This window comes from Choloepus didactylus, chromosome 7, assembly GCF_015220235.1.
Source record: "Choloepus didactylus isolate mChoDid1 chromosome 7, mChoDid1.pri, whole genome shotgun sequence".
Lineage (NCBI taxonomy): Eukaryota > Metazoa > Chordata > Mammalia > Pilosa > Megalonychidae > Choloepus > Choloepus didactylus.
The window spans coordinates 83,589,082-83,615,264 of record NC_051313.1 but is presented as its reverse complement, the minus strand read 5'-3'; the positions used below and the strand labels follow the sequence as shown (position 1 = coordinate 83,615,264).

Genomic DNA, 26,183 nt, shown 5'->3' with positions numbered 1-26,183 from the left:
GTCATCTTTGTGTAAAAAAGAGCATTGAGGTATCCTGCTATGGATAAAATGCATGGACTAAAGAAACATTTGTTTAGTAAGCATTTGTGAAGTGCCTGCTTTTTGCAAGGCAATGTAGATAATGTGATCTATCAGATATAAACCTTGCCACCAAGATGAGAATCTAACTGGGAAGATGGGCACATGTAAAATTGGGTTATAATAAATACTGTATTAGCAGTTTCAACATATTAGGTTAGCATAGGTAAAAGAGCATTTCCTCATATCCCATGTTTGAATTTGTAAATGTAACATTCTTTCTATGTTTGTCTTTTGCCTAACCTTAAGCTATGCTGCCATCAGATGGCAGTCATACCTTAGTTATGGCCACACAATACAGTTAATAGTCTTATTAATTACACAGTGCTACAGCATGACAATCATGGTGGATGAGAATTTAGAAGAAGAAGGACCCGGTATGTGTACATAAAGGAAAGGAGAGACTTTCTGTCCCTACTTAATGCAGAAGTAGAGACACAAGTCGTTCGGAGCACACGATTTGGAGTTTCTTAAGTGTCTATTTGAATCCCAGGTTTACCTTGGGATGTTATCTTGGCCAAGTAATTAGCATCTTTGTTCCTCAGTTTCCTCACTTATTAAATGAGGATAACATCTGCTTAATAGGGTTTATATATGGTTTAAATGCCAGAAAGAAAATAAAATGCTTACATAGAGCCTGGTAGGTAGGATGCTGTCAAGAGATTATAGTTATTATTTTAGGAATTAAGGAAACTAAGGAGGGAAGAAGAAGCAATTAACAGTTTTGCAAGGCCAGCTTCAACTGCAGGATCCAGATGATTTTTCAAGAAGTATTTGTTCACACTTAATAGCTCTCAGAGTAAACATCTCGGATGGATGGATGGATGGATAGATAGATAATTTTCCTCATCTTTCCTTTCATGTTGGAAAAGAAGAGACAATTGAACAGCATTTGAGAGTAGAGACAGAGTGCATCCTTCTCATAGAGACCTTCTCCCCACCTCCCTTGTTGTCTGGTTCCTCTCAAGGCCCAGGCTCATCTGCATAGGGAAGCAAATTTAATAAGTCAGAAATTCTTCTCATCAGATTTTGATGGTCAGTAAAAAAGATCTCTTAATTCATTATACAATTTAAACCAAAGAACCTAAAATCATATCTCCCTTTAGAGAAGAATCATAGATGTAATATAATTTCAAGGCAAGAAAAGACTCTCTCTCCTCCCTATATCCCCTGTTCTGGTTTGCTGACGCTGCAAAATACCAGAAATGGATTGGCTTTTATAAATGGGATTTATTAGATTGAAAATTTACAGTTCTAAGGCCATAAAAGTGTACATACTAAGGTATCAACAAGAGGATACCTTCACTGAAGAAAGGACTGTGGTGTCCGAAACACTTCTGTCAGCTGGGAAGGCACATGGCTAGCGTCTGCTGGTCCTTTGCTCCCGGGTTCTGGTTTCAAAATGGCTTTCTCCAAAATGTCTCTGGGCTTCTGTCTTCGATCCCCTCTCTTAATTCCTGTGCATCCTTGCTTCTTTCTCCCAGTACCTTTCTCTCTAAGCGTCAGGGGGTCCTCTCTTAGCTTCTCCAGGGCAAACTGGGCTTCATCTCTTAGCTTAGCATCTCCAAACGTCCTTCTGTCTGCATCTCCCAGCATCTCCAAGCCTCAGCATCAGTGTTGCTCTTGAGCTGTCTTAAGTACTCCAGTGAACTAATCAAGACCCACCCTAAATGGGTGGGTCCATACCTCCATGGAGCTAATTTCATCAAAGTTCTCACCCACAGTTGGGTGAGTCAGATCTCCATGGAAGCATTCAATCAAAAGGTTCCATCCTAATCAAAAGACTAATAACTCTGCCACCCCCACAAGATTGCATCAAAGAACATGACTTTTGTGGGGGACATAACAGATTCAAACCAGCACACCCTCCAAACAAAACGTCTTTTCCATCTCCTTACTGTTGCTTCACATTGCTCCAATAGCAAAGCCTTTTGGAGGCAAAAGAAAGGCAAAGCCTTTTCTTTTATAATTAGAACTGAAAAGGTAAAATAAAAACATGACAGATGAAATATTAAACTAGATTTAAGCAGTGTTTACCAAGTATTTGCTTCTCTAACATCCTAAGATATATGTTTCAAGAGATACAAAGATCATCAAAATCTAGTTCCTATTCTCAAAAACATCACACATTAGGAGGGGAGACAATTCACATACACAATTATTTTAAGGCAAAATGTGGTGAATGTAATAATCACACTTAAAATAGCTTATATTTTTATATACGTTACAGAGGACTAAATGCTATTACATATATTATCTTGTTTGTTCTTCACAATAACCCTATATGCAGGGCAAGTATTAAGTTTAATTTGAAAATCAGTCATCTGAGGGTCAAAGGGTTAAGTGCCCTAAATCACAGTGCCAGTATGTCAATCCAATTAACTGACACGTATTTACATGCCTGGCAAACATAGTGAAAATACTGGTTGCTTTTATCATTTTGCCATGTGCTAGGTAGGCACTATTCTAGATATTGGGGATGTAACGGTGAGTAAGACAAAACACAATCCCAGCCTTCAAGGAGGATAAATTGTGGATCTAGAACATAGACCCAAATTTCTCACTATTGAGTCTATTGTTGATTTTATTTTGTACAGTGGAATAATATAGTGATTTGGCAATACTGAGGAGAGGAGAGAGGGAAATTAATCTTCACAGGGTGGTTATGAAAGACCTAATGAAGGGGGTTTCTTTCTCTGCCATCCTATGGCTGATTGATATGTTTTTATTGTGACCTTTAACATATATACATAACAGTGATAACTTTCAAAGAATGATTTAGCAAGTAATTAGCAAATTTCAAAGGTCCCACAGTTTCAGTTATTTCCATTATTGTAAAATATAACGTATATACAGAAAGGTGATAATGTTCAAAGTACAGCTCAACAGGCATTTATATAGGTGATTTCAAAAAATGTTATGGGTTACAGTTCCACAGTTTCAGTTCTTTCCTTAATTGTGAAATATAGGATATATACAGAAAGGTGAATACTTTCAAAGCACAATTCAACGAATAGCAATAGAGCAAAATTTCAAAGAATGTTATAGGTTACAGTTCCACTATTTCAGTTATTTCCTTCTAGCTATTCTAATACTCTAGCATCTAATATATATTTATATTTATACAAAGTTTCACTATTCGTAATCCTTTGTTAAATCCTATCTTGTCTGTTGTTACCCCTTCCTCTTGTTTAATCACTTTCTTGATCTTTGGGGGTGACTAGGTAATGACCACCCTAACTTGTTCATATTGAAAGGGGGGTGTTGACATTATAGGGAAGGGGGCTGCATCTGATTGTTGTTTTTAAAGAGGCTGTTGCCTCTGGGTTTTAGGACTTGTCTGGCATGGGGACACTGGTGGATTTAAGTTTCTGAGAGATAAAAATTTAGTGAGTGAATCTTTTATAGAATATCAGATAGGGACCTAGGTATTTTGGAACTACTATTGGCAAGGGCATGGCATACTGTGGCCATTTGAGATATCTAGCTAGAGCTTGCATAAGAAAAACCTCCAGGATAGCCTCTCGACTCTATTTGAGATCTCTTAGCCACTGTAACCTTATTGTATTACTTTTTTTTCCCACTTTTGGACAAGAAGGCATTTTTAGTCCCTCACTGCCAGAGCTGATTGACTTTTAAAATATACCATGTTGTTAATACTTTTGGAATTTTTCAGGTACGCCGATTTTCTGAGGCTTTCTTTTGTTTTGAACATCCGAGAGAAGCTGCCATTGCATACCAAGAACTTCAGTGAGTATCATAAACCCAAAATAAAAATAATTTTATTTCCTTTTACATAGATTTCTATCTCAGAATTTTTCAATGACAGAATATACAATATTTACAATAGAAGAAATTAGATAAATTTGAAGTTCAGGAATCCCCTGTTTAATAGGGTTGGGTTTAATTTTATGAATCACTTCATGAAAGTCCCATACCGTACATAAAAGAGCAGAGTGTACTGTACCACCTTCCCCTTATAACAGACCTGCTGTAACCTTGGTAGCCCCATATAACTCTGGCTTCAGTTCTTCCATTTGAACATTTTGTTCTATCTTTATTGTTAAGGTCAGGATTTCTTATATTCATCAATGTGTATTACAAATTTTCACAAATAGTCAGACTTCCACTGCCTTCCATTATACAAATGATTTACAGTTAGAATATCCAGACTAAATGCCTTCCATTTTCCCTACTGAGTATATTTAGGTCTGGTTTTGTTTGGCTTTAAAGAATATTTTGAGGACATTATGCTGAATGAAAGAAGCCAAACATTAAAAAACAAACAAACAAACAAGCACACTGTGTGATTCTACATATATGAAGTTCTGGAACAGGCAAAAAACTAAGGTGAAAAAAGAAGCCATTGTCTTGGCAGTGGGGAAGGGAGTTGACATAGACTTGGGAGATTGACTGGGAAAACATGAGGGAACTCTGAAGTGAGATGGAAATGTTGTATCTTGTATCCATTTGTCAAAATAGTATAGGTAAGAGTTGCGTATTTCAGTGCACGTAAATTATACCTCAAAAAAAAAAAAAACCTGTAAATAATAATAAGAGTGACTACTCGGTGGAGGTATAGGTAAAACAAGAATAGCAAAATGTTAATTGTTGGGGCTGGGTAATGGGCACATGGGATCATTATACTATTCTGTTTATTTTGATTTGTTTGAAATTTTCCAAAAGAACAGATTTTTTTTAAACTATTTTATATTAGAAAATTACACAGCTTGTTTTAAATAACTGTTAATTTTATTCATCAATATGTATTCAGTAGAGCAATAGCAATGGAAGACTTCATTTTTTTTCCCCAATAACATCATCAAACAATTGGGAGGCACTGGGATTTGGTACTTTTCCTATATGGTATTTGCAGTAAAATAGGAAGTTCAAACATTAAGCAAAGATACTTACTTTGAAATAGCACAAGAAAATATAAAAGTATATAATAGAAATTGAATAAATATTTTATTAATTTAGCTAATTTGTCTAGTTTATGCATTGCATGGTTGAGGCAATTTGATTACTACTTAAGAATTTTTTAAAAGAGCAGAACCTTGTTAACCATAATTTTCATTTTACCATTTTTTGTCTCTGACCAAGGAGGCTTTTTTTTTTTAAAGGATGTTATGTCTTGAGGAGGCTAATGTCCAAACATAGTGGGGAAAGGGAATGGGAGTAGAATCTGGCAAGTAGAGTTGGATATAACTTTTTTAAATTACAGTCTGACTTAAGAAATATTTTTCAGTGCTCAGAGTCATCTACAGATGTGCACAGCTATCAAAAATACTTCCTTCTGCAGTTCTCTTCCACCCCTACCTATTGAATGTAGTGAATTAGATGGAGATCTCAATTCATTGCCAATAATCTTTGAAGATAGGTATTTAGATTCTATTATTGAAGGTAAGTGTAATCTAACTAAAGTATATAAGCTATGTGTAATATTTTCCGTATATTCTTCCTAATATCCAGAAAGCCTTTTCCTTAATGTGGAGCAGCTTTTCCCCCCCTCTAGTTTTATTTATTTTTGAGGATATTGGAAAGTTATAGTCAGAAAAAAAATATTCTTAATCATGTAAGTTCTCACAACTTGTTTTAAACCTGAATCTTTTTTTCTTTGGATAAAAGACTTAGATGCACCCTGGATGGGAATTCAGAATCATCAGAGATCAGAGTCCAGTAGAATGGATAAATATGAGACTGAAGAAAGCTCTGTAGCTGGACTTTCTAGCCCAGAGTTGAAAGTCACACCTGCTGGTTTCTCCAATATTTGGTATACAGAAGGTGAAAAGCAGCTAACAAAATCTCTAAAAGGAAAGAATGAAGAATCATATAAATCCAAGGTTAAGGTTACTAAGCTAATGAAAACAATGAAAGCTGAAAACTCAAAAAAATTAACAAAACAGAACTCTAAGGATTCTGTGGTTTTGGTAGGCTACAAATGTTTGAAAAGTACACCATCAAACGATCTCTCTAAATGCTTTGAAGGCAATCCTTCACATAGTCAGAAGGAAGGTCTGGATCCTTCAATATGTGTATATAATTTTGACCCAAAAACCTACATCAGACAGACAAGTCAAAAGGAAGCTAGCTATTTGCCAACTAATACAGAGAGAACTGAACAAAAGTCTCCAGATATTGAAAATATGCAGCCAAACCAGTTTGATCCTTTGAACTTTGGCAGCCTAAATCTTTGTGCAAATTTGTCCATTTCAGGTAAACTTGATATCTCCCAGGATGATAGTGAAATTACACAAGTGGAACACAATCTGACAACCAGAAGTTCATCAGACGATTGCCATGATCATCAGACAACCCCATCTTCAGGAGTTAGAATAATTGAAGTAAAGCCTAATAATAAAGATCCTTTCAGGGGAGAGAAAATAACTGTTAAAATAGGACTGTGGACAGAGTCACAACAAGATGAAATATTTGTGGATAATTTACAGCTACCCCACTTTGAGTCCTTGGACTCTAATGGTAAATCTAAACCTATAGAAATAACACTTGAAAAGGAAGCTTTGCAGGAAGCAAAGTGTCATGCTACTGGAGAATCATTAACTAAGTTAAGAAGTACTCTACCTGCTCCTTCTACAAAAGAATATCATGTTGTAGTAAGTGGAGATGCAATTAAATTACCAGATATTAATGCCACATATGCCTCATCTAGATTTTCAGATTCGGGTGTTGAAAGCGAACCAAGTTCTTTTGCAACACATCCAAACCCTGATGTAGTATTTGAAACTGTACAAGCGCAAGGCCCTTATAATAATGAAAGATTATTTCCTCAGGTTTTGATGAAATCTGATTATAATGTAAAATGTTCATTAGAAAGTCATTGTACTGAGAGTACAAGTGCTTTAAGTGAAAAACAGTCATCTTTGACATCCATAAACTCTCTACCATCTGATGATGAACTGTCACCGGATGAAAATTCTAAGAAATCTGTTGTACCTGAAAGCCATCTAAGCGATAGCAAAACTGTACTAAATCTAGGAACAGTTGAATTGCCAAAATACAACAGCAAAAAGTCAAGTATTATTTTGCAACAGCAGAGTGTTATATTTTCAGGGCATTTGGACAATGAAACTATAGCTTTAAATTCAAATACTAAAGACCCTGTACGATTTGTTTTTTCAGATGAAGATACTTCCAGTGATGTGAAAAGTAGTTGCAGCTCCAAACCTAACTTGGATATTATGTGTACAGGCTTTCAGAGTCCTGATAAACCTATTAACTCTGCAGGAACAGCAATTACATTCAATTCAAAACTGGTTTGTTTAGGCACTCCTTGTATTGTTTCAGGTTCCATTTCTACTAATACAGAAGTTAGTGAAGATAGAACTATGAAAGGAAAAGATAGTGATACATTAAATCTCAAACAAATATATTCAGAAGCCCCTGCAGTTAAAAGTGACACTCATTTGAGTACAAGTGACCCTTGTCAAGCTAGTACTGACATAGTAAAGCAAGGGCTTGTGGAAAATTATTTTGGTTCTCAAAGCAGTACAGATATTTCTGACACATGTGCTAGTAACTACAGCAATTCAGTTAGCTCTCAGAAAGAAAATTCTGAAAAAGAAAATAATAATCTTCGACAGGAACAGGATAAAGAGGATGAGGAGGATGAGCAGGATCATCAAATGGTTCAAAATGGTTATTATGAAGAAACAGACTATTCAGCTTTGGATGGAGCAGTAAATGCTCACTATTCAAACAAAAATGCACTAGCAGAAGAGAAACTTATAAAATCTGAAAAAATGAACAGTGAATATCTGAGGGGTGGTATCAATATGCCTACCGTATGTACCTCTGGTTGTTTGTCCTTTCCATCTGCACCACGAGAGTCTCCATGTAGTATTAAATATTCTAAAAGGACATTTGATGCCATTACAAAACAGCCAAGCAGCACTTCTTACAACTTCACTTCATCAACTTCCTGGTATGAAAATTCACCAAAACCTCAAATACAAGCGTAAGTAATGCAGCAGTCGTATGTGCTACTAAATATAGAGAAGATTGTAAATAGTGCTAAAGGGATTTATGTCTGTTTTGTTTTCTAGTTTCTCTAATACAGAAAGTGCTTCTTTTGGGTTAGCTGTGCAAAATTGGGAAGCAAACACAGTACATACTTTGACCTGTAGTTCTCCAACTGCTCTTCCTATTCTAGAAGCTAGACATTCCTGATTAGATGTAAATGTCCCATAGGTAGTGTTATATTAGAATTATGGAAAAATTGAAGTTCAAACCCTTTTTTCATCAGTAACTCATTTATCCCCCATTGACCCCAGAGAAAAGCTAAGTTTTATAAGTATATCTAGGGACCACAGAGAATATGAGATAATGAATAACAGTTTGCTAGAAACTTCCTAATCCTAGCAGACACAGATTGCCTCAGCTAATTCAGTGGTTTCCAAAATTGCTATTTCATGGACCAATAAAATATCCAGAAAAAGTTGGGGATGGCATGGGGAAACTAGCATGCCACTGGTTCTTAAAATATTCTAGTACCTCACCCCACACTGAATCATAATCTCTGGGGCAAGAGGTCTGGGCATGTCTACAGTGGATTTTTAAAACTCCCATACTATTTTAGTCTGTACATCTAAGTAAGATCTGCAGAGCCAAAGCTAGTGAAATCAGTGGGTAATACTGTCCCATTAGTTAACTATAATATGCTGAGGAAGCTGAAGGTTATACCACCTTCTGGGTGTCTCAAACTGTTTCTAGATATTAAGGAAAACAAAAAGTAATATGTATTCACCCAGTTCAATTTGGTGTTCATCAGCTTCTTTGAGTTTTATTTTCATCCGTCCAAATGATACATTGTTAAATAGTTGATCATTTTTGGTGTTTGAGATCCCAATTTTGGCTAAACTTGTCACATTTCAAGTAAGTATATGCCACCATTTGTATTCAGTCACATCCCCCTCTTGCTTCTGCTCCTTCTTATTGATATTTAGAGAAAACATACAAATAACTAATATAGTAAATACTGTAATACTGTTATACTTTGTAGAATAAGCATCTTCCCTTCTTGTATAAGATTTTAAAACAGAGTAGAATTGATTACAGAATAAGCTTTGGAGTGTCATCTTTCTAGTATCCCTCCCAGCTTCTTTTCTAAGCATACAATATAAAATTTTGCAGAGCCTAGCTCCACTCCTAGTATTTTTTTTTAGTTGATTTCAAGTTTAAAAGAACATTAAGTGATTTCAGTTTAAGGTGTTCATCGTGTATAATCAGATTATCTACTAAAAAATAATAAGGAAAATTGCCCTCCCGTAATATTTGAAACTTTTTTGAAGTAGCCAAAACTCTGATTTCTTATTCAGTTAAATGATCCCACATATTTTCAAGGTTTAAAGCCAAATATTGCTGGATTTCCTCCTCTGCAATTCTATAAATTCAGCAGATTGTCTTCTTGGTCCTAAAAACTGTATATGATACTTAGTAATCTATCTTTTATAATATTTCACGTCAGCTTTCTTCAGGCAAAAGAAGAATTGAAGCAACTTAAGCTCCCTGGATTCATGTACAGTGATGTTCCTCTGCTGGCATCCTCACTACCTTATTTTAGTATGGAAGAAGAGGATAGTTCTGAAGATGGAGTACATCTCATTGTCTGCGTGCATGGTTTAGATGGTACGTGACATCTATTGATGTAACCCATAGCAACTCAATATATTTTCTTTTCCTGACAGATCTCATTTAGTCTTATTTAATCTCTGGACTGAAAAAGAGTTTTAAGTTGCTTAAATTAATGAATGTTACATTTCAAATAGAAATTATGCTTAATTTTGCTAAGTATAATGTTAGATTTCTATTTTAAGAAAATTTTCCATGGAACTGGCATCCATATGCCAACTTTGTGTTCATTTTGACCTTGGATTTTTCTATCTTCTCTCTCATTATTGGTCTTCTCATTTGCCATCTCATGGCAATCATTTTGTCTCTGTTTGATAGTTCCTTTTAGCTTGTTGATTTAAACTTTGTGAGTTAGAAAAATCAAAATTCTTAAGAATTAAAGGATCGCTAACTATTAATAAGGTATAGATTAAATTCTGTATACCTGGCTTTGGTGCTATGGTTCTGTGACCCCTATTTTGGTTACTCAATGTGCTTCTGTAAAGGTGGGAACTATATGAGAAGATGCCAAGTATTTCTAAACTAATAAAGTATTATTGTATTATGGTGTGATTCTTTAACCAAAAACTGGATAAGGATTCTGTGGGTCATAAGAATACTAAACACAGGTCTGTGCTAATAAATTCTTATGAAATTGAGACTTTTTTATAAAAACAAAATCTGATTCAAGAAATATATTGCCTTCAATACTAACCTCTTCCATCCCCAAACTATAAAATTATGAAAGAATTATCCCCCCAGGAAAGACTTCTTGGCCCAGTGGAATCTCTGACAAGTTCTTCTTTGAAAGTTTCAAGAAACAGATTAATCCTATGTTACAAAGTCGTTCCAGAACAGTAGAACAAAAGACAAAAACGGAATACAGCCCATTTTATTCCTCAAAATTAACCTAGAGAATCTAAGATGGTGGCTAGGAGAGACAGGGCAAAAAAACATCTCCATGAAAAATACTAGATAAAAGCCAGAAAGTCACCCAGAACAACAGTTCCAGCATTGCACCAGCTGGACAAGATCTGCTAAATCCACAGGGACCGTGCACTTGGTGAAACTGGGAGTCTGCGCTCTGAAACGAGTGAGTAAGCCTGCTGAATATCCGGCAGCCATGCTGCGGTGTGGGGAAACCATGGATTGGCGTTTGGAGTCAGACTAGTTCTTTCTAAAAACCCAAAAGCGGCTGCAGATACGGCAGCGAGAAACGCACAGTAAAGTGTGGCATAAACAGGCTGTGTGAACGCCTCAGTATTTGGCGTGGAAGATAGTTTTTCGCACACCCGCTGCTAATTGTCTCGGAGCGAGGCAGGCAGAGGTGAGCCAAAAGAGGAAAATAACCACGCCCCTTGCAGCCATCTTCCCGGCAGGCTGGGGACGCTCCTGTCCAGTGCCGGCGCCACACCAAAAAACCCAGTGTGACAGGAAGTGTTTCCAGCAACAGGCGCACACGCCACAATGTTGGGCGTGGACAGTAGCCTTTCACGCACCCACAGCTAATTGTTCTGGAGCTGGGAAGGCAGAGCAGTGCGAAAAGGGGGAAATTAACACGCCCCATACAGCCATCCTTAACAGCAGGCTGGAAACGCACCTACACGGCCCGGTGTCCCAGAACTTCCCTTGAGGGACAGCATGCATTTGTGATATAGCACAGCCTTCCCTCAGCAGAGGCCCTAGAAGGGCACAGCTTGGAAGAGGGACCTACTTGAAAATCCCAGGGACTATACACCAATACCAAGGATTTGTGGGTCAGCAGCAGAGACAGTCTGTGGTGAGACTGAAATGAAGGTTTAGACTCTTGCAACAGCCTTAAATCTCCAGGAACACCTGGGAGGTCTGATTATTAAAGCCACCCTCCCTCCTTAACCGCTCAGACACATGCCCCACATTCAGGGCAGACAGCACTAAGAACACACCCAAACTTGGTGCATCAACTGGACCCCACAAGAATCAGATGCCCACATACCACAAAGACAAATTTGGGGAGAACTGACTTGAGGGGAATAGGTGACTCGCAGATGCCATCTGCTGGATAGTTAGAGAAAGTGTACGCCACCAAACTGTAGATCTGACACATTAGAGATTAGTCTTTGAATAATCCTGCATATCCTAAAAGAACCCTGTCAAGTAAAGCAAATGCCAAGAGGCCAAAGACAACAGAAAATTTTAAAGCATATGAAAAAAACAGATATGGATAACCCAAACTCAAACACCCAAAACAAAAGATCAGAGGAGACACAGTATTTGGAGCAATTAATCAAAGAACTAAAGACAAACAATGAGAGCATGACACAGGATATAAAGGACATGAAGAAGAGCATGGCACAGGATAAAAAGGACATGAAAAAGACCCTAGAAGAGCATAAAGAAGAAATTACAAGAGTAAATAAAAAAATAGATGATCTTACAGAAATAAAAAAAACGTTGACCAAATTAAAAAGAATCTGGATACTTATAGTACAAGACTAGAGGAAGCTGAACAACTAATCAGCGACCTCGAGGACCACAGAACGGAAAATGAAAGAACAAAAGAAAGAATGGGGAAAAAAATTGAAAAAAATCAAAATGGACCTCAGGGATATGATAGATAAAATAAAACGCCCAAATATAAGACTCATTGGTGTCCAAGAAGGGGAAGAGAAGGGTAAAGGTCTAGAAGGAGTTTTCAAAGAAATTGTCGGGGAAAACTTCCCAAACCTTCTATACAATATAAATACACTAAGCATAAATGCCCAGCAAACTCCAAATAGAATAAATCCAAATAAACTCACTCCAAGACATATTCTGATCAGACTGTCAAATACTGAAGAGAAGGAGCAAGTTCTGAAAGCAGCAAGAGAAAAGCAATTCACCACATACAAAGGAAACAACATAAGACTAAGTAGTGACTACTCAGCAGCCACCATGGAGGCGAGAAGGCAGTGGCATGACATATTTAAAATTCTGAGAGAGAAAAATTTCCAACCAACAATACTTTATCCAGCAAAGTTCTCCTTCAGATTTCAGGGAGAGCTTAGATTTTTCACAAACAAATTCTGAGAGATTTTGCTGATAAGACCTGCCCTACTTAAGATACTAAAGGGAGCCTTGCCGACAGAGAAACAAAGAAAGGAGAGATATGGAGAAAGATTCAGTACTAAAGAGATTCAATATTGGTTCATTAAAGGACAATAAGAGAGAGAGGGAAAAAATATATCTGATAAACATAAACCTAAGGATAGGATAGCTGATTCCAGAAGTGCCTTCACACAGTAGTGATGTTTAATGTAAATGGATTAAACTCCCCATTTGAAGGATATAGATTGGCAGAATGGATCAAAAGGTATGAACCATCAATATGTTGCATACGGGAGACTCAGCTTAGACACAGGAACACAGGGAGGTTGAAAGTGAAAGGATGGGAAAACATTTCATGCAAGCAACAGCCAAAAGAAAGCAGGAATAACAATATTAATCTCAGATAAGATAGACTTTGAATGCAGGGATGTTGTGAGAGACAAAGAAGGCCACTGCATACTAATAAAAGGGGCAGTTCAATGGGAGGAAATAACAATCATGAATGTTTGTGCACCCAATCATGGTGCCACCGGATGCATGTGACAAACACTGGCAAAACTAAAGGAAGTAATGGATGTTCCCACAGTAATTGTGGGAGACTTCAACACATCACTCTCTCCTATAGATAGATCAACCAGACAGAGGACCAATGGGGAAGTTGAAAACCTAAACAATCTGATGAATGAATTTGATTTGACAGACATATATGGAACATTACATCCCAGGTCACTAGGATAGGATACACATTCGTCTCTACTGATCACAGAAATTTCTCCAGAATAGACCATATGCTGGGACATAAAACAAGCCTCAATAAATTTAAAAAAATCAGAATTATTCAAGGCACATTCTCTGACCACAATGGAATACAATTAGAAGTCACTAACCATCAGAGACTTAGAAAATTCACAAACACCTGGAGGTTAAACAACACGCTCCTAAAATAAATGGTTTATAATGTAGAATGTAGGGGAACTAGCGATAAAGAGCAATTAATGAAGGGGGAACGATAACCCAATAAGAACAGATAAGTTATCGTGGGTAAATTTAACATTCTGGGAATGCCCAGGAATGACTATGGTTTGTTAATTTCTGATGGGTATGGTAGGAACAAGTTCACAGAAATGGAGATTCCCTTAAAACAATAAGGTTGAGCACCTTTTTATATATTTTTGAGCAATTTGGATATCCTGCTTTATGAAATGCACATTTTTCTATTAGGTTTTATGTCTTCCTATTATTGATATGAAAGACTTATTTTTCTATTTCTGTATATACGTTTTTTTTTAATGAATTACATGTGTTGCAGATGTTGTTTCCCAAACTAATAGTGCTTTCAGTTTCTTAATGGAATTTTTGTAACTATAAAAATTCTTAACTTGAATGCACTCCAGTTTATCCTGTATAGTTAGTTCTATGATTAGTGTGTTAAAATATTTTAAGGAGCTGGTGGAGAATGCAGGGATGTTGGGCTTCTCCACCTCAATGGTTGCTGATGTGTTCACAGACATAGGGGACTGACGGTTTAATGGACTGAGCCCTCTACCATGGGACTTGCCGTTGGCAAGACTGTGGCTACAAAGGAGCGGCTAGGCCTGCCTATGATTGTGCCTAAGAGCCTCCTCCCGACTGCCTCTTTGTTGCTCAGATGTGGCCCTCTCTCTCTCTAGCTAAGCCAACTTGGCAGGTGAAATCACTGCCCTCCCCCCTACATGGGATGTGACACCCATGGGAGTGAATCTCCCTGGCAACGTGAAATGTGACTTCTGGGGAGGAATCTAGACCTGGCTTCATGGGATGGAGAACATCTTCTTGACCAAAATGGGGATGTGAAAGGAAATGAAATAAGCTTCAGTGGCAGAGAGATTCCAAAAGGAGCTGAGAGGTCACTCTGGTGGCCACTTTTATGCACAATATAGACAACCCTTTTTAGGTTCTAATGAACTGGAGTAGCTAGCAGTAAATACCTGAAACTATCAAACTACAACCCAGAACCCATGAATCTTGTGGACGATTGTATAAAAATGTAGCTTATGAGGGGTGACAATGTGATTGGGAAAGCCATATGGACCACACTCCCCTTTGTCCAGTTTATGGATGAATGAGTAGAAAAATGGGAGAAGGAAAAATAAAGAAAAGAAAACACCCAGTGTTCTTTTTTACTTTAATTGTTCTTTTTCACTTTAATTTTTATTCTTATTATTTGTGTGTGTGTGGTAATGAAAATGTCAAAAATTAATTTTGGTAATGAATGCACAGCTGTATAATGGTACTATGAACAATTGAATGTATGCTTTGTTTTGTATGACTGCATGGTATGTGAATATATCTCAGTAAAAATGAATTTAAAATAAATAAAAAATGAAAAAAAAAATTAACCTAAACTTGTTGGCAAATCTGATAAAGATATCACACCAAAAAATCAATAGAACAATTTGACATAAATAAGCTTGATAAAACTCTAGCAAATAAAATCAATATATTAAACTAATTCATTATAACTATAACAAATAGGGTTTAATCCCCAGAATGCAAAGATAAGTTAATGTAAAGAAGTTTGTTAATAAAATATATAAGATCAGCAAATCAAGTGAGAAACTGTTGATGAAATTCAGTGTCCATTCCCAGTCATGACAGCTAAGCCCCAAACTTAAAACCTTAAATAGGACTTAGGCTAGTTCATTAATGTGATTAAGCATAATATTTTTCCAGTCCATGGAAAACTTATACTTAATGGTGAAACACTAGAGGTGTTCCTTTTAAAACCAGGAATAAAACAATCTCTGTCAGTGATTAAATCATGAACTATCTCAAAGATATAAATATAAAAAAGGTAAAGAAAGTAAAAATTCAACAAGTGATAATGACATATTTATAGTCTTAATAAACATAAATCCACTGAATGTAATTATATTTATATACTATGTATTTTATATTGATATATTTTATATTTATGGATATCTTTTAAGTTAATAATTATTAAAATAAACTATCTTAGATTATTTAAATGGATTTTTATTTCTCTCATCCTGTACCAGTACCACTAGAGGAAGGTCAACATGTTAAATATAAATCTAAAATGCTTTCAAGGTTTGTTAAATGATCATCTAGAGTGGTGGTGGTAAAAAGCACTTCAGTCTATAATTCACAGCTACTGTAGCTAGAAAAAACAAAATTGATATGCTAACAGTTCATTAAACAACTGCTCTGTTAGGTGAAGAGGTGAAGGCAGCAATGTGACTAATACGTCTTAAGACACAAATAGTTGAAAGACATTTTCTGGCTAATGGTGTTCTTGTTTGCTAAAGCTGCCAGAAATGCAATATACCAGAAATGGATTGGCTTGTATAAAGGGTAATATTAGGTTACAAATTTACAGTTCTGAGGCCATAAAAGTGTCCAAACTAAGGCATCGACAAGAGGATACTTTCACTGAAGAAATGCCAATAGCATCTGGAGTTCCTCTGTCACATGGGAAGGCACATGGCCGGAGTCTGCTGGGCCACTCCCAGGGTTAGCTTCTGGTTTCCACTGCCTTCTCCAAAATGTCTCTGGGCTTTTGTCTTAGCTTCGCTCTTTCGCCTCCTGCGCATCCTTGCTTGTTTCTCCCAGGGCATTTCTCTCTAAGTGTTTGGAGGTACTCTCTTAGCTTCTCCGGGGCAAACTCTGGATTTCGTCTCTTAGCTTCTCTTCTGGTTCTGGTTTCAACATCTGTCTCCAAAATGTCTCTGGGCGTTTTCTCTCTAAGCATCTCTTAAGGGCTCCAGTGAACTAATTAAGACCCACCTTGAATGGGCAGGGTCACATCTTCATGGAAATGATCTAATCAAAACATCCTACCCACAATAGGTCTGCCCCCAGAAGATTAGAGTAAGAGAAAATGGCTTTTCTGGGGTAAATAATAGATTCAAACCACCACAAATGGTAATCAGCTTTCCTATATAATTTGAGAATTTTTTACTTCAGAGTGCAGTGTCTGTTCACAACTGGAACAGGCCATAAAGTTGTCTTCAAAAACTGTTGAACGTATGTAATCATGCACATAGACATTTTACTTTGTCTTATCCTTTGAATATCATTTCTCTTTTTCTAGGTAACAGTGCAGATCTTCGATTAGTAAAAACTTACATTGAACTTGGATTGCCTGGGGGAAGAATTGATTTTCTTATGTCTGAAAGAAATCAGGTATGGTATCACAGTGTTTTCAGTAGAAGCACACATTTTTATACCAGTTCCAACCTAAGTTTTTACTTAACTACATTTATAAAATGCCTGTGGTAGTAGAAATAATTTTTCTGATTTCTATGAACTTTAACATACACATATCAAAAAAATATATATGATTTACATTTTCACTTACAAGTTCTTCTCTTCACATCTGGAACATTTCTAGAATTGCATATTTTTCTGCTAATAATTCATTAGCTAACCCGTTATAAAAACTAATCCATTACAAATAACCTTATATTTACTGCTGATGGTGGACTAAACAATTAAATGAAACACGTGTTATTAAAAACACTGAACCTTGGAGGATCTAAGATGGTGGCATAGAGAGGAGTGGAAGCTAGTTACTCCCCCTGGAACAATTAATAAAAAACCAGGAACAACTAGTAAATAATCCGGAGTAACTATAGGGGGACAAACGTTACCATCTACTCATCATACACCAACCTGAATTGGGAGGAATGCCCAAGATCACAGCATAAAATCTGTAAGTAAAAACTGCAGATCCAAGCCAGGAGACCCCTCCCCCCACAGCCCAAGCTACAAAGCCTCATGGTGCTAGAGAGAAGCTTTCTCCCAGCAAGCGAATATAGCTCAGCTGAGCTCCTACTGGGGTTTTAATTAGCTAGTGTGAACTACTCACTGTGAGCTACTGAGCTTTGAATCCCCAACAAGCAGACAGAGGCTTTGGGTGATGATTGACCTTGGAATGCCAGAGGGTCACTGCAGACTAGCCCTGAAGGGGACTTTCTGTCCCCGTTTCGGCTCAGTGGAGAAAGCCTCAGCCATTTTTAATTCCCAGTGCTCTGACCCAGACAAGGGTGGAGATAGCATAGGCAGAGAGAAACCATTGAAATGCTAATGACCTCTCCCTAGGACTTCTGTCTTCTCTAAGAGGAAAAGGGTGGGGCCCAGCTCTACTACCTACCTTCCATTCAGAAGCAGACTCCAGAGCCTGGGGGAAAAAGCCACAGGCAACACCTTCTTACACCAGTCTGGAATTACAGGCTGATAGGCGCCACCTACTGGGCAGAAAAGCACAGTGACCTGAAGCATCACAGGGTGTATCAATTTTCTAAGACACACCCTCAGGGAAACAGGATACTGAATATTTCTTCATTCTGGGACCTGATTCCATTCTGATCTGGGAAAACCTGATTGGGGTAACCAAGGAAACCATGCCTAGACAACAGAAAACTACAATCTACACTAAGAAAAATGAAGTTATGGCCCAAAGTAACAAACTTATACTTAACTGAGACACAGGAATTGAAACAACTGATAATAAGTCAATTCAAAAAGTTTAGGGAAGATATGGTGAAAGAGCTGAACCGTATAATGAAAACACTGGGCATACATAAGGTAGAAACTGAAAGTTCGAAAAACCAACTGGCAGAAAATATGGAAATGAAAGGCACAGCACAAGAGATGAAAGACAAAATGGAAACATACAACAGCAGCTCTCAAGAGGCAGAAGAAAACACTCACGAACTGTAGAACAAGACACCAGAAAGCCTACACACAAAAGAACAGATGGAGAAAAGAATGGAAAAATATGAACAACATCTCTGGGGACTTAAGGACAAAATGGAAAGCAAGAATGTATGTGTTATTGGTGTCCCAGAAGGAGAAGAGAAGGGAAAGGGGGCAGAAGCAATACTAGAGGAAATAATCAATGAAAATTTCCATCTCTTATGAAAGACATAAAATTACAGATCCAAGAAGCACAGCGTACCCCAAACAGAATAGATCTGAATAGGCCTACACCAAGAGACTTAATCAGATTATGAAATGTCAAAGATAAAGAGAGAATCCTGAAAGCAGCAAGAGAAAAGCGATCCATCACATACAAAGGAAGCTTGATAAGACCATGTGCGTATTTCTCAATAGAAACCATGTAGGCAAGAAGGAAGTGGGGTGATATATTTAAGATACTGAAAGAAAAAAACCATCAACCAAGAATCCTATATCTGGCAAAACTATCCTTCAAATATGACAGAAAGCTTAATATATTCTCTGACAGACAATGACAGAGTTTGCAAACAAGATACCTGCTCCACAGGAAACACTAAAGGAACCACTGCAGACAGAAAGGAAAAGACAGGAGTGAGAGGTTTGGAAAACAGTTTTGGAAGATAGTAGCACAGCAATGTAGGTAGACTGAACAAAGATGACTGTGAGTATGGTTGAAACAGGAAGGCTAGGACCATGTGGGACACCAGAACAAAAGACGAACGATAAAGACTGGGACTGTGTAACTCACGGAAATCTAGGGTGCACAATGATTATAATAAAAGGTACAAATATGTTTTTACATGAGGTAGAACAAATGAATGTCAACATTGCAAGATGTTAAAAATAGGGTGGAATTGGGGTGAAAATACAATCAATGCAAACTAGAGACTATAATTAACAGAAACATTGTATTATGCTTTCTTTAATAAAACAAAGGCAACAGATAAAAAAAACACTGAACCTTATTTTTTTTCTAGAAACTCACTCTTTATGTTAATTATAATACAGTGAATATTACATTAGCTCATTTCTCTGGTCTTAGTCATATTTTCAATACCTAAATTTAAAATAATGCTTATGTACAGATTTTTGTGTGATTGTACGTAGTTTAATATATATTATATATGGCTTGCTTTTCTTTAGAATGATACTTTCGCTGATTTTGATAGCATGACTGATCGTCTTCTGGATGAGATAATACAGTATATTCAGATATATAGTCTAGCCATCTCAAAAATAAGGTAACTTCTGTACTGTTATTCTATTTATATTTATATTTATATGAATTATAGAATAAACAGAATTTGTGGTATTTTTGTTGCCCTACTCCTAATAGAAGAGAACACCACTCAAACTAATTGATTTAAGGAGAAAAGTAGAAATTCAAAGGTTTTAGGGACAGGCCATGTATCATATGTTTCCATTGATATGAAATATCCAGAATAGGCAAACCCATAGCAACAGAAAGTAGATTAGTCATTGCTTAGGGATGGCAGACGGGGAAGGATGGAGGGGTAATAGCTATAGTGTATGGGATTTCTTCTTGAGGTGATAAAAATATTCTAAAATAGATTATGGTGATAGCTGCATAATTCTTTGAGTATACTGAAAACCATTTGAATTGTACCCTTATTTGGTGAATTGTATAGAATGTGAATTATATCTAATAAGCTGTTACAAATTTATAGGGAACAAAAGAAGCAATAAAAATACTTTCAAAGTTTCATGACTATCCTTTTTGAGTCAGTTCTCCACAAGCAACAGGTGATGATCAAACCAATATGTCTCAGTATTTAATTAGATAAAAATGAGAAAGAAGAGTTTTTGTTTCTTCAAGTCCAGTAGAAATTAAAGAAAGCTGCAAAATTAATCTTCCTTCCTCAAAAAGGGTAGGGTAAGCTGATTACATTCATATACCAACTAGGTTAGGGGAAGAAGCTGGCTTTGTGTACTTAAAAAGTCTGTCTCCAATTTGAAGTATAGAGTAGAGAATAAGGAGAGATAAGTCATTTAAAGAAACCCAATTCTGTTCAAATAATGGGAGATGGTACAGATAAATGGTTTTTTTTTTGGAGGGGGGTAATGTTTTCTTGTTCTAATTATTCTCTTCATTTGTGTATTTTTAAATACTTGTTTACTGTATTTTCCACAGTGATCATGTATTCCTTTTATTTGTTTATTATTTTATAATGATAATAACATATTATTCCAATTTTTTCATTCATCCTCAAAAGTACTCCCTCTTAGATTAGATTGTCAGGTATTAACCTTCAACCCAAAAGCCTCATCTGGTTGATTGTGGACTGCTAGCCACAATCATCATCCCACCCCACAGCTTTAGGAACTTCAAGTTGGGAAGGAAGTTTGTCCTGAGCTTCTCACTAGATGTATCTGAAAGCCAGCTTTTAGACAGCTTTCAAGCTCTCTTCTTTCACTGATAGTTGTTCCCAGGGATTCCTGTACTATCTCTTTTAAAATTCTGGTAAGTAAATAGGCTCTTTACTTTAAACTATTCCTTAATAAAGGTGAAGTGCTTTATAAATAATATTCTTTTTATGTAATCATAGACTTATAATAGGAAAATGCATATATTTGACCTGTGCTTTAAGTACAGTTCGATTATTTTGTTTGAAATCTTGACTTAATAAGTAAATAATTTGTGTGTGTGCCTAAGGAGGCAAATTTGTCGCTTTTAAAATGTATTTATTGCTAAGCAGTTATAAACTATGAGTAAAAATTTTCTGGTAAGTAATATCTTGTTTCTATAGACTAACCTTTTTAAATACTATAATTATAGGAATTTTCTACTACATTCTCATTTTTTTCTTCAAAATATAAGTTATATCACTTCAAAGTATCAAACCATAATTTAAAAACATTAGAAAATTTCAGATTCTTAGTATTTTACATCTATGTATAGTGATACTGGCTTTGATTTTTGTTTTTAAAACTACTACTTTAGGAGAAATGTCATTTTTTTCTGTTACAGCTTTATTGGACATTCATTGGGCAATTTAATAATTCGTTCAGTGCTTACAAGGCCAAGGTTTAAATATTACCTCAACAAACTTCATACCTTCTTATCTCTTTCTGGACCTCACCTCGGTACACTCTACAATAGCAGTGCTCTTGTTAATACAGGTAAAACATTAAACTGTTCTGTATTAAAAATATGGCATGGGGAGAAAATTCAAATATGAATTTAATATTTTCTGGTGTTTATTTTAGAGCCAGTTTGTCACATACTTGCAATTTTATGAAACAGAAGATGTAGCTGTTTTTCTATTTTGTCATCCACATGAAATATGCTGATAAAAGTCATTTCAGAAAATTAATAATGACATATTGAAATGGTATTTGTCAAAAGTCATGTGGGCATTTTTCTCTGTTTTCATTAAACAGTCTCTAAATATTTTCAGTAAAATGTTTGTCTTGTAAACAGGCTATTCTGTCATTCCTAGTTGAACAGAGATCAAAGAATTCTATTTCATATATTATAAAATTTAAAAATATTTTATATAGAATGTTCAGTCTTTGATTTGGGAGATAGTTAACAGTAAAGGGATACTATGAGAAAATAAATTCCAAAATTTTTAAGGAAATTAAAATGAAAGTTAAGGCCCCAATTTCAATTAGAATAAATATTCTCATTAAGAAATATCTTATTCTTGACTTGTCTTCTATTTGGCTGGGTTATTTTCCTTGGATTTTTTTTTAATGGTTTATAGTTTAATCAGTTGCTTCCCACCATAAGAATAAATTAGATTCCATTCAGTCTCTTTTCATTGATCCCTGAAATTCTTATATCCATTTTCTTTTCCACTTTCTTTTATTGCCAGACAAACCATACCCTTTTCCTTTTCATCACGCTTCAAATTAGTGATATTTGAAATACAACCAATTTTAGATTTTTACTGTTTCAAAAAGAGGGCATGAGAAAAATGAAATTCATAAATGATACAAAATAGACTCCAATACAAATAGGATGCAGTACTTTGAATTTCTTTCTTCATTAAACTTTTTCCCAGCTATGCTTACAACTATTAGATTTAATCAGCTAAATGATTTTGTATTTCCTTTTCTACCTCTACCCCTTTCTGTAATTATTAGTGGCAATGAAAGTGAAAATTAATATTCCACAATCTTGGAAACCATTCCAGAGCAACTGCGGATTCACTTAATTTCCTTAAGAAGAAGATGCATTTAAATAACTGATAATATGATAGTAACTGATAATATAAAGAAATATAATTAAATATGAAACTTAAATTACAGTCATCTATTAGAAAACATTAATTGTCTACCATAACTTAACTGTAATTATATATAGACCGAAGACTCAGTGCTTAGGTGTTTTGATCTACCACTGTTTGAAATTTTCCTCCCTCTGCTGACTTATAATTTGAGTAAATATATCTAAAGGTGTTACAGTTTTCTCAGCATATACCCTTATCAATTTTATTACCAAATGAAATAAAAATAGTAAGCCCTCTGTCAACCACTTTAACCCATAGTTAATCTGTGTGCAAATATTAATGTTTGTATCTGCTATCAAATAATCAGCCAACAAAATGCTAATTTGGGGGTATCGTTTTCAAAAGTATATATTAACATTAATAACCTTTGCATATGTTACCAGTACATTTCCAGTTATACTCACATATTATTTATAACTTTCTAGGTCTCTGGTTTATGCAGAAATGGAAAAAATCAGGTTCTCTTTTGCAACTGACATGTCGAGATCATTCAGACCCTCGCCAAACTTTCTTATACAAACTTAGTAATAAAGCAGGCAAGTATATAGTAAAGTGCACATGAATATCTTTTTATTTAACCTTTAGAAAATAAATTATTAACATGTCTTTCTGATAATTAAAAGAGTATCAGTCTGTTGTGATTTCTTAATGATGAAATGGCTAGCTCACAGTTAAGACTAAGCAATTGATAGAATGGTTCTTCCACATGGTTGTATTTATCTTTAATGAGCTATACAGCTACCTTGAAATTATCCTAAAAATGTTAGCTTTAATAGTTCAATGCCAATTATAAGTTAGTCTGTGTTTTTGAACTAAGCCTCCACATGCCCTAGCCCTCCTGTCCTTCTGGCTGCCCCCACCCCCACCCCAATTCTCAACCCTTTTTACAAACTGTCATCTATTTTTCTAACCTCCTATTTCAGGGCTGTCCAACATTTCTGGAAAATGTCAGAAAATAAAGTATTAATAGTTATTTTTTTGCAAATTCTCACTACTAGATGAATCTTGTTAATCATCTCTTATTAACTGATTATTAAATATATATTCCCATCTTGCATATGTATTCCAAACTTTTATAGTCTGAAGTCCCCAACTCCTTTGCCATTCTCACTCTCTGTAAGTGACTTTACCTCTTACCTTGCTGAGAAAATAAAGATCTCCCAGTATGAGTTCCTGCAGCTTCTCTGCTCTCTTTCACCAATTTTTTTTTTTTTTTTTGCCTTCTTATTTGCGCCTAACCACAGTGCTGTCTTAACCTGGATTTAAATCATGTTTTCCATCAGGTGTCAGGATTTACCTCTTTATCCAAAATGTCATGTAAGTGCCCGTTATTTGTATATTAATTCAAGCCTAACATGCCATCTAGGGTCCTCAAGTATGGCTAAGTGCTTTTAATCCCCTCAGTAGCCGTCTATACCTCCACCTCCATTTCTGTGTTAATTTGTCCTTTGGCTGATCTTTGAAGATACAATGCTCTTTTTGAAACCTGTGTAAAGGCCAAAGATGGCTGGCTGATTGACAAATAATACAAGTTACCCTGGCCTCAGTAACAAGTACTTCCTTTGTTTGAATCATCTTGATATAGTCTGTAATAAAGAGTCAGGGGTAGGAATCTTAAAACCAGCTATGGTGTCTGTCGTTCCTGTCAAGCTTCACCACATGTCCCTCCAGTAATGTGCTCTCCAGGCACTCATCTAAATATTGCTTTGTGCCATCTCCTTTCTTCCTACCCCCAACTTATCCTCACACTGATGTTCTACCCATATATTCTTTCCACTGTATACATTGAAATCTCCATTGTGAGAATAAACTACCTCATCTATATCCTCTTTAATGAAGGCTGTCTTCACTTCTTTCTAGAAGTGGAGGCAGTTATGAAATCTAGATTTTGCCCACTCCACCCCTAGCCCTCACTCCATCTGACTATAGAGCAGAGAGGTTGCCAAATGTTTTCTCTAAAAGAGCTAGCTAGTAAATACTTTGGCTTTGTACGCCATATAGTCTCTGTTGTAACAACTCAACGATACCATTGTAGCACAGAAAGAGCAATAGAAAGTATATTAAAAATGAGTGTTACTATGTTCCAGTCAAATTTGATTTACAAAAAAGAGATAACAGGCCCAATCCCAAGATCCATAGTTTGCCAACCCCTGCTGTAGAAGCAGCTCGGTTTCTCACTAAGTACCATGTAGAGTAGAGGAAATATTCCTCTTGTTTTCCACTTGCAGTTGCAATCATTACTCTTCCACCGTCTTATAAAACACTTCCTTTGAGGCTTTTACCATCCAGGCTGTGCTACCCTCTAGTCTTCTTGAATATAATCCCTTGGTCACTCCTCACATATTCAGTGAGAACTCTGATAAGAGGCCTCTTTCATTGACAAATATTTAGTACACGATTTTGCTTGGGCGAAAATACTCTTCTTTTCTTGTTGGATCTTAATACCTTTAATTCTGGACTCATTTTTGGTAATCTGATGAGTTAATCCTTTGGATGATTCAGCAAGTATTATAGCTTCTCAGTTCCAGTGAAGTCACTGCAGTTTAAATCAACGCCCATAGCTACACTCCACCCCTGAAATTTCAAACAATATTCCACTCTCTGACTGACTGATACCAGTATAGATCTATGGGGTCCCTATCAACTTATATCTAATTGGCTCCTATCCATTTCCCTTAGAAGCTTTTCCAGTTTTCACCCTCTTTCCTTAGACTTCAAACTACCTCTGCTATCTTCACTTCCTACAAATGAACTTGCTTCCTACTTCATCTGTGAAACCCAAGGCCATTAAGCAAGAACTTTTCTATTTTCTTTCTTTCTACCTACAAATATTAGCATACCCATCTTTCCCTTCTAGTTCAATGGAAGATATATCTTTGGTCCAAAAATAAACCTCCCTTTCTGCTTTGGAACACATTGCTTCTCATCTGTATTCAAATTCTCTCTTCCGTGACTAATCCCTTAACATATAAAGTTACTTCAGTTTCTCCTATCTTAAATAATAATAGTAATAACAATAAAAACTCTCCTGATCACTTCTGTAGTTGTCCTCCTATTTCTCCTTTCCTTTATAGTTGAGCCTTTTGAATGAGAAAACAATTATTTTTCACCATTACTTCACTCTCCAACCCACTGTAATCTGATTTCTGTCACTATTCCACTGAAGCTTACCAGATCCAATGATCTCTTTTCCTTCTTTTATTTGAAAATACTGGCATTTAACACTATTGAAAATACCCTCCATGAAATACCTTTCTCCCTCCATTTCTGTAACATCAGCCTTTCCTGGTTTTCTTTCTTCTTTCTCAACCTCCCCCTGCTTCCTACAAGGGCTCCTTTTCTTTCCTTACCCCTTAAATTTTGCTGTTCTCTTTGTGCTGACCTCTGTCATCTGCTCTTCTTTGTCCCTACATT

General features: G+C 36.1%; 1 protein-coding gene across 9 annotated transcripts in view; it reads left to right on the top strand.

Annotated features, from left to right (window-relative positions):
• FAM135A (family with sequence similarity 135 member A) overlaps window positions 1–26,183 on the top strand; it is a 142,009-nt gene that overhangs the window by 98,708 nt on the left and 17,118 nt on the right. For 7 of the 9 annotated variants that reach the window (XM_037842417.1, XM_037842415.1, XM_037842414.1 and 4 more), the window contains 8 exons: window positions 3,755–3,828; window positions 5,327–5,481; window positions 5,707–8,053; window positions 9,563–9,723; window positions 16,865–16,956; window positions 19,657–19,754; window positions 21,503–21,654; window positions 23,195–23,305. In XM_037842417.1, the coding sequence (XP_037698345.1) occupies window positions 3,755–3,828; window positions 5,327–5,481; window positions 5,707–8,053; window positions 9,563–9,723; window positions 16,865–16,956; window positions 19,657–19,754; window positions 21,503–21,654; window positions 23,195–23,305 (3,190 nt within the window). The remainder of the gene's footprint in view (window positions 1–3,754; window positions 3,829–5,326; window positions 5,482–5,706; window positions 8,054–9,562; window positions 9,724–16,864; window positions 16,957–19,656; window positions 19,755–21,502; window positions 21,655–23,194; window positions 23,306–26,183) is intronic. The other 2 variants (XM_037842419.1, XM_037842418.1) reach the window with 1 other exon arrangement.